Source organism: Protomyctophum bolini (genome assembly GCF_963924005.1).
Source record: "Protomyctophum bolini genome assembly, chromosome: 2".
Taxonomy (NCBI): Eukaryota; Metazoa; Chordata; class Actinopteri; order Myctophiformes; family Myctophidae; genus Protomyctophum; species Protomyctophum bolini.
The window spans coordinates 5,829,833-5,839,618 of NC_137863.1; the positions used below are offsets into that span (position 1 = coordinate 5,829,833).

Consider the following 9,786-nt stretch of genomic DNA (forward strand, 5'->3'; position numbering starts at 1 on the left):
AGAGTTAGGGCCGATTCATACTCCTATTTTACCGCTGTTTCGGCGCTGTAGTGCCTGCAGGGTCCTCGTATGGGGGTCCTTCGCGTATGTTTTCAAATGGGGGTCCACAGGGCAATGAGTATCATTTTGGGGGTCCTTGACGTGAACATTTTGGGGAACCACTGCACTAAGTCTCCAGTAAGACCGTTGACTCTCACAGGAAAAAAAGAGGCCACTCTTTTTCCTCCTTTTTTGCCAATGGGTTAATTGGGCCGATTCATACTCCTATTTTACCGTTGTTTCGGCGCTGTAGTGCCGAAATGATTTCGGCTCGTCAGAAATTTTCAGTAGCACCGAAGAGCCGACTTTAGGACGGTCCTACCCGTCCCCCCGAACCTCAAATGACGTCACATTGTAGGCTCTACAGCGCCGAACCGACTTTTATTCGGCTCTAAAATAGGAGTATGAACTATGAATCGGCCCTAAGGCTCCGCTCACATAAAATAAAACTGTAAAATGGTGTCCAGTGTGTACTTTTCCAGGCGTGAAACCACCCGCTGACTGGACACTCCACTGCACTCACTATTCATGTACAGTCAGTCATACAGTGTTTTACTTTTTGCAGACAAAGAGCAGGAGAGAGGCTACATTAACCACTTTTTTTTCAATGTGTTGTGAGCTTGTATATCTGTAATTTATAAAAAAAAAACATTTCAAATGGGACATTCTGCATGACGAGTAGAGATTGCTTGTACACAACAAAAGAAACAGAGTAGGCTATTTATTTCTGCATTGATACTACACAAGTAAAAGTAAGTAAGTCTTCTTTCACCACAGTCTGAGTGACAATACACACACCCCTCCACCAGGGGGCGAGAGTTAACAGTGCCTGGATACTTTACTGTGCCATGTGTGCATGCTTGACATTGACACAGGCTACAAACCAAAATATCCGCTTAGTGCAAAAATGTCTCGTAATAACAAAGGGGGTACAATTCGTCAAATGGAGTCTGTAGTACGGCTGAAGATGAACGCACACCTGGCGTCGGTGGGAGAGCAGGAGATGTTGTTGTGTGTTTGGGTGAAACAGCGTGGTGTTGTTGATCATGTTTACTGTGTGAAGCACAAAGCCACAGTGTTTGTGTTGGAGCGAGAGATGGAGACACTAGAAACTCTGCTGGGGAAACAAAACAAACGGCTGACCGCGATGCTACAGCCACACGTCACACTACACAGAACAGGTTGGTCCAAAGCTTCATTTTCTAGCCTATATATAAGATAAGATTTAAACTCGTAGATCTGTATTTATCGAGAGTTTAAGTCCCCTGACTCCCCTCCCCCCTGTGTACACTGCAGAGACAGACACCATTTCAAAATGAGCGACTCTCAACGTGTACAAAATGCAAAATACAAGCGTACTTACCCTCTTGCCCCAAAACGTTAGAGGCTGCCAGAGTTCTTGTGCAACGTATTTGTCCGTAGTTTTCAATAAAGACGTGTTTTAATCCCGTAAGAAATAGTGAAGTGAAGTGGCCGATGATGTCGGAAGTTCCCATGTAGTCTGGAGTGGAGTGTAGTGATCGAGCAGCCCTCAACGTAAACAGGAAGTAATCGAGGAGGGGGGACTTTTATAATTGATTGATTGATTGATTTAAATTTTGTATTCATTTCAAACGAACAAGTCAATACGAAAAACGGATGAAACCAGAAAAGCACTTAAAGACTTGTTTGCATCAGGGGGCCTCGATCCATTTTCAAGAGATTTGGTGTGGACTAGAGTGAAAAAAGATTAGACCAGTCAATACATTTATTTATATATATTTTTTTCACTTTACTTCAATGGAACTCTGTGCAATTCCTTCCACATCACTGTTGTGGCAATGCAGAGACAATATAATAGATGATCATGACAAAACAAATATATACAAATATTACAATAAGAACAGGGCCAAACTAGAAGAAAGTGCCTCTCGGGGCACAGGTCTCCACCAGGAGGATAGGAGTGTTTGTGATGTTTGGACAACATGTTTAGGAGTAATATTTAAAAAAAAATTGTATTGTATTATTTTGTAGCAACAAAAATAAATGTTTTGCAAAAGGCATATGTGGAAAAATGCAGGGCAAAGGTTTTCCCTTGGCCTCTAGGGAGTGTGAATACAAAGTTGTACACCGATTGGTACAGTTTTAGGTAAAATCAGGCATTTCCCTTTTACAGCGCCACCTGTAACATGTAAGTGGCATTTTGTCCTCAGACTAGTGGGAATGTGCCTGTAATAATTTCACGGAAATCACACACTGTGTTCATGATTCGTGGCAATTTCTTCGAAACAGACCAATCCTGCAAGCTTTGGAAGGAAATGGGACAAATCCGTGTTGATCACATGACTATAGAGACTGTGTTTACCGATTTGCGTGATGTATGGATAAAATGTGTACGAGTAATGTAAAGAAATGTGTTTTGGGGCCCGGGGGAAATTGGACCGCACCGTATTGGGTGTGAGGCCCTACTGGCTGTTGATTTTGTTAAATTTACGTAAAAAAGTTGATAAAAACACAGTTCGCACACGCTCGTTATGGGGGACTGCAAAAAAAACATCCCAGGGGCCCTGGGGGTTAATCCGATCCGTCCCTGGATAACAAAATCCCTTTGGGATGTTGGGCTCCTTTTCTTCTGTCTGTGTGTAAAGAGGTTTCCCCTGAACATGAACGTCTCCTTTCCTTCTGTCTGTGTGTAAAGAGGTTTCCCCTGAACATGAACGTCTCCTTTCCTTCTGTCTGTGTGTAAAGAGGTTTCCCCTGAACATGAACGTCTCCTTTCCTTGTGTCTGTGTGTAAAGAGGTTTCCCCTGAACATGAACGTCTCCTTTCCTTCTGTCTGTGTGTAAAGAGGTTTCCCCTGAACATGAACGTCTCCTTTCCTTCTGTCTGTGTGTAAAGAGGTTTCCCCTGAACATGAACGTCTCCTTTCCTTCTGTCTGTGTGTAAAGAGGTTTCCCCTGAACATGAACGTCTCCTTTCCTTCTGTCTGTGTGTAAAGAGGTTTCCCCTGAACATGAACGTCTCCTTTCCTTCTGTCTGTGTGTAAAGAGGTTTCCCCTGAACATGAACGTCTTCCTTTCCTTCTGTCTGTGTGTAAAGAGGTTTCCCCTGAACATGAACGTCTCCTTTCCTTCTGTCTGTGTGTAAAGAGGTTTCCCCTGAACATGAACGTCTCCTTTCCTTCTGTCTGTGTGTAAAGAGGTTTCCCCTGAACATGAACGTCTTCCTTTCCTTCTGTCTGTGTGTAAAGAGGTTTCCCCTGAACATGAGAGGAGCTGCAGTCTGCTCAAGGAGATTAAAGAGGAACCTGTCGCTCTACCGTGTCAGAACGCCTTCATTGTTATCCCCAATATCCCGACACGTGAGTGTGAACGTCTTCTCTCTTAGTATAGAGACTGACTCCCATCATGGGAATATTCTTCCTACCTAATTTGAGTGGCTCATTTACATGGATGTGAATTGTGAATACTGAAATGTTTTAATTGCATTGACATGCACTGTCCCTCCCTGGTAAATAAATAAGTAAATAAATTTAAAGTGTTTTACATAGTACCTATGTACAGTAGCATCAAGAAGGATGTTCTACAAATGTACAAGCTGTACTGTATATTACACATATCTTACTTCCAAACATGTAGAAATGCGTTAATTTCTACTCAGGCTTTTGTGAACACCCTGGACAGTTTTTAAGTTGCTTGATTCATTATTTACTAAATATTCCTTTTAACCGACACGCCACCCTTCCCTGTGCTTTTGGTGCCGGCCTGCGCGTGCATACTGATTCTTATCAGTGTGACCTGATAAGGCATCAATATATTTACTTATCCTCCTCTCTGGAACAGGGTACTGGAGTCTGGGCAATGAAAAGGCAGAACAAACAGGCAGAAAAACAGCTTCTTTCCCTCCACTGACACTGACTGAAAAAGACCTTTAGGTGTCAGTGTTGGACGACATTAAATATTGCACATTGCAGCCAGATGCTACTTGTACTACACCGTCCTACTGTTTAGCTCACATTGTCTCATGTCCTTGTATTTATTCAATTTATATTCTAATAGTGACTTTTATTCCTTGAACTTGTTTCTAAACAGTCTTTTCAATATTCTTTGAGCACAATGACAATGTCTGTCTGTTTATGATCTATTGGGCAGATGAAGTTGATCGTTTGACAAGAGAGTAAATCTACTGGCCAACCTTTCACTTTACTTCAGTGATACTAATGGAACTCTTAAGTAGGAGACTAAATGACATCCAGTATGAAAAACTCTTTGAGTTGTTGTGCTGACTCTCTCCTCCTTCTGTCTGTGTGTAAAGAACATGAGGAGAGGAGCCCCAGTCTGGTCAAGGAGGAACCACAATCTCCACAGATTAAAGAGGAACCTGTCACTCTGCCGTGTCACAATGCCATCATTGTTATCCCCAATATCCCAAAACGTGAGTGGTGAATCATAAAACGTCACTTTACTGGACAACACTATGAAGGAGGTTCTACATAGAAGCTGGCTTTTGTTTACAACATTGTCTAAAAGAGTTATTTTATGCAAGTTTACCATAATAATCTGGTTTTAGAACAACTCGAAATAATTTGGGTTTGAGTCGTGCTTTCCCTTGCCGTGACGCAACTCCAAATAGTATAACTTTATGGCAACCATTATGGCAGAAATTCTAAGGCCAGAGCATAGGCAGCTTGATGTACACGTACACCCCCTGGACGTGACAATGCTAGTATTCTTTATTGATGACTAACTTTTTGCCAGAACATAACTTCATGCTAAAAAATGCGTTTTTCTCTCTGCAAGTTGATGGCAACGTAGTGACAGGAACAAGAACAACTTGAACAGAGACGGATACAATGTTAAGTTCAAACATTCAATGTTTTACCCTTCTGCCTAGACTTCCTGCTCCTGCCTGTGTGTAAAGAGGAGGTTTCGCCTGAAAAGCAGGACAGGAGCCCCAGTCTGGAACAGGAGGAACCAGAGCCTTCACGGATAAAAGAGAAACAGGAGGAGCTGCTTCAAAGACCAGAGGAGGCTGATGCGTCAACAATGACATTACTAGCAGGGAAAAGTGAGGATGAGGGAAACAGAGGGGCAGAGCCTCTAGCCAGCACCTCAACTGAATCAGAATCTGACACCGATGGCAGAGATGAGGAGCTCCCCTCTTCACACTGTTCAGAATCTGACACCGATGGCAGAGATGAGGATTGGGAAGAGACCAGGGAAGCTCAGTCAGCCTTAAACACACTGAAATCACACCAGACGCAAAATGTTCCCAGCTTGTCTTTCAGCAAGCCGTCCCAGGGCCTGAACTCATCAAACCAAACTCGCTCCACGAGCAGTCCGGTTTGTGGCAGAGGCCGTGGTAAACCGAGTGCACTAAAAACACACAGCATGACGCATACAGGGGAAAGACCCTTTATCTGCAGCGTTTGTGACAAAGGCTTTAGACGAAAGTGTACACTACAAATTCACATGATGACACACACAGGGGAAAGACCCTTTATCTGCAGCGTTTGTGACAAAGGCTTTAGTGGAGCAGGTAATCTGAAAATACACATGATGATACATACAGGGGAAAGACCCTTTATCTGCAGTGTTTGTGACAAAGGCTTTAGTCGAAAGAATAGACTACAAATTCACATGATGACACACACAGGGGAAACCCCTTTTACCTGCAGCGTTTGTGACAAAGGCTTTAGAGGAATTGCAGATCTGAAAAAACACATGATGACACATACAGGGGAAAGACCCTTTATCTGCAGCGTTTGTGACAAAGGCTTTAGCGGAAAGTATACACTACAAATTCACATGATGACACACACAGGGGAAACCCCTTTTACCTGCAGCGTTTGTAACAAAGGCTTTAAACGAAAGTGTTACTTACGAATACACATGATGACACATACAGGGGAAAAGCCCTTAAAACACAGGGAAAAACCTTTTACCTGCAGCATTTGTGACAAAGGCTTTAGTCGAATGTATACACTAGTACGAATACACATGATGACACATACAGGCGAAAAGATCCTAACTTGTGAAATTTGTGGCAAAGGCTTCTATCACAAGTCTCATCTAGACATACACAGCAGGACTCACACAGGGGAAAGACCTTTTCAATGCACCGTTTGTGGCAAAGGCTTTAGTCAAAAAGTTAATTTAAAAACGCATATGAAGAGACATACAGGGGAAAAGCCCTTCACTTGTCAAATGTGTGGCAAAGGCTTCTGTCGAAACCGTGCGCTTATAAAACACACCAGGACTCATACAGGGGAAAAACCTTATTCGTGCAGTGTTTGTGGCAAAGGCTTTAGTGGAGCAGATAATCTAAAAATACACATGATGAGACATAGAGGGGAAAAGCCCTTCACTTGTCAAAAGTGTGGCAAAGGCTTCTGTCAGAAGGGTGATCTTCAAAAACACACCATGACTCATACAGGGGAAAAACCTTTTACCTGCAGCGTTTGTGACCAAAGCTTTAATCAAAGGAGTACACTACGAAGACACATGATGACTCATATGGGGTCAAGTCCTTAATGTGTACAGTTGCTTTGGTTAAAATGTGCATCTGAAGATAGGAGGATTTCAACAGGGGAGAAGTTGTTAGTGACAACATCATTTCCCCTCATCTGTGTTGTCGTGCATTTAGCAGACGCTCTTAATCCAGAGCGACAAAAAAGCATGGGAATACATCCCATAAAAAGCGGAAGATTGGGAGTGATGCTGCAGTCATCATTCTAATCCTGAATGGCAATGACAATCACACAACGCAGCAGTCTGAACACAAACAAATACGATAATAACTATAAATGCACCAAGTCTCTGTGTGTACGTCTGTAATCCACGTTAACTCCAGAACCGTTAGACCCACCGACTTCAAATTCTACACACGTTCCACACCACCAGAGGGTGCAACAGTAACAGTAACGAGGACCACAATCGAAGTCCCCATCATGACATTTGTGTTATCCATTGAGCACAAGTGTTTTAATGTACGATCTGTGCCGTTTAATTTTATTATTATTAATTTTATTTTGTCTAATAAAGTATTCAATCAAAAATGTGTGTTAATTTACATAATTAAAAAAATATATACCGGTGTAACATCCATTTTAGTAGTCTTTTTGGTGACCCCCTACGGCAGGGATACTCAAATAGATTTACCTGTGGGCCACATTACAAAAATGGCAAGGGGCCAGTAGATAAAATTACGACATTAATGATACTTGATAACTTGGGAACGTGTTCTAGGGCAGGCCATGAATGAGAAGAATTGCATTGTTTCAATGACATCCTCATTGGCTTCAAATCAGAACCTGATGCTTGCAGCCTGGTCACTAACAACATGCAGTAACTGATGCCTGGTCACTACATCCAGTAAATGAGACGTAGCTTGCTAGTTAGTTCATTCAGACATACTCGAGGGGGGTCATGCCATGCTCAAAGGCGCATACCATACTCAAGGGGTTAACACAAGTCCCACACGTCATTCGCCGATGTGGCAGTCAGCTGACCAATATTGGGCGGGCTACTTAAGCTCGCTAGACTGCATGCTCTTGCTCTTCCTGCCTTCCTCTGCACACGGTCCCCGGTTGTATGTGATGTTTTCTCCCACCACCACCCCAGCACCACTGGTGGGCTCTGCTATTTATGCTCCCCACGGGGGGGGGGGGGGTTATTGTATATCTATCTCCCTGCTCTTTATGTTTTATGTTGTTGCTTAATCGTGCCGAGCAGGGAGAAATCCAGCAGAGCCGAATGCCAAGTCAAATATCATATGCACATACACTTGTTACTCATTCTGTAATACATATTGGTAAGTCTATTGGTGAGTTGTCTGACTGAACTAATACTTGCAGCCTGGTCACAACAAAACACAATGCAATGCTTCACGTGGGGCTTATCACATTTATTTGCATTGGTACTAGATGTGGATTGTCGACTGATGATTCATTTGTTGTATTCTATAGGAAAAAGAAAAAAGAAATCACTGTTCTGCACATTGTTAATGGTTCATATATTATACCTGAGCTTCACAGTCTGGCCAAAAAGAAGAAAAAAATAAAAACGGCAACACTTAAATAGAGATAAAAACAGACCGCATGCACAATTTAAAAGGCTTCATTTTTAGCCTACATACAATCAACCATACATCATTTAAGGCAGTTTACAGTTTACTAGTCTGACAAAGACTTTGTTTACACTGCTGGCAAATCCCATTTTTTTTCTCTCTCAAATCTAAATACTGCAACAACAACAAAAAGAAAAGAAAAATGCACGAAAGGGAGCCGTGATGTCACCCTTTCACTGGTTTCCACCACAGACCTGTTTTGAAGCCACAGATCTGACCTTTAACCCATTCTGACCGGGCACCCATTTTGGTGTCAGCATCATGTCGTGCTTTATCTATTGAAAAATAGCAGATCTACAAGCTCATAGCGCGCCACCGAGTGGCGCGCTACGAGCTTGTAGGTCTGCTATTTTAGAAAAATCGAAGAGCGACTGACATTTTTAGAATCTGATCTCAGGTCAGAATGGGTTAATCAGACCAGTGTGTGTCCAGTGGAAACCTCGTATGAATCTGATCTCAGGTCAGAATGGGTTAAGACTGACTCCACTGTTAGCGGAAAGTGATCAGAACAGATTTTTTGTCGATCTGCATTATTCGCTGTGGTCATCGGCCATTTCCCGGCGAGCGACAGTAAGTAGCCTATCAATTGGGCTTCAGCATCCGAGCCTCCAAACCATGATTATTATCGTTACCTAAACGCAAGAAAATAATGATAACTAGAATTGCAAAAAAATAAAATCGTATAATAAATAAAAATGCGGAAAATAATTATATGTGTGTATATATATATATATATATATATATATATATATATATATATATATACATGGAAAAAGTTAGAGAAGTACTGATTTAGAAGGCAGTTGTAGAATGGAGTTAAGTGAAATAAAATAAAAAACTATAGGCTTTGCACAAAAACAACAACTAACTGAAACTGTATTGTGTGTTTACATAACTCCGGCCTGAGACACAGGTTTGAATCTCATTTCAAACCATCCAGGAATGTGTCTCAATTGGGAATATCGTTCCCGATGTTAGCCGAAGACCGATACCAGAGTAATAATATTTATAATAATAAAACAAATAAAAATAAGAGCCAACTTTATGGACGGAGCAGAGCGGCGGTGTTTATTTAGAGACAGATATTTCGTGTTATGTTTATAGCTATCTAGTAGCTATAGCTATTCTACTAATTTCAGAATTAGTAGAATAACGGTCAAAACAAATGCCTTTTAGACAACTAGGTCATCAACGTGTTTGATCTACAGTACGTCCCCATTTGCTCTGGGGTGTGTGTGTGTGTGTGTGTGTGTGTGTGTGTGTGTGTGTGTGTGTGTGTGTGGGGGGGGGTCTGAAAGTAAGACAAGACATTATATCAAGGGCGGGTCTATAATAATGCATTATAATCGCCACCGCTCCAGCCCTTCTCTCTGTTTTTACTCACCACCGCTCAACGTTGTTTCAGCTCCGGTGGTCAGCTCACCACCGGAGCGGTGGTCAGCTCACCACCGGAGCGGTGGTCAGCTCACCACCGGAGCGGTGGTCAGCTCACCACCGGAGCGGTGGTTACCTCACCACCGGAGCGGTGGTCACCTCACCACCGAAAATCCAAACTATGATTAATGGGGATCCTTAAAAGGACCACTTCACCACTTTTCAACCTATCTTCATATAATAGGTCGTCACTAATAATCATGATAA

General features: G+C 42.3%; 1 protein-coding gene across 1 annotated transcript; it reads left to right on the plus strand.

Moving 5' to 3' along the window:
- The first annotated feature begins 960 nt into the window (after positions 1 to 960).
- On the plus strand, positions 961 to 7,012 carry LOC308322703 (uncharacterized protein). The gene is made up of 4 exons (XM_080774097.1): positions 961 to 1,220; positions 3,269 to 3,379; positions 4,333 to 4,452; positions 4,912 to 7,012. The coding sequence occupies exons 1-4, from the start codon at positions 983 to 985 to the stop codon at positions 6,549 to 6,551; spliced, it is 2,109 nt and encodes a 702-aa protein (XP_080630223.1). The 5' UTR covers positions 961 to 982; the 3' UTR covers positions 6,552 to 7,012.
- The last annotated feature ends 2,774 nt before the right edge of the window (positions 7,013 to 9,786 follow it).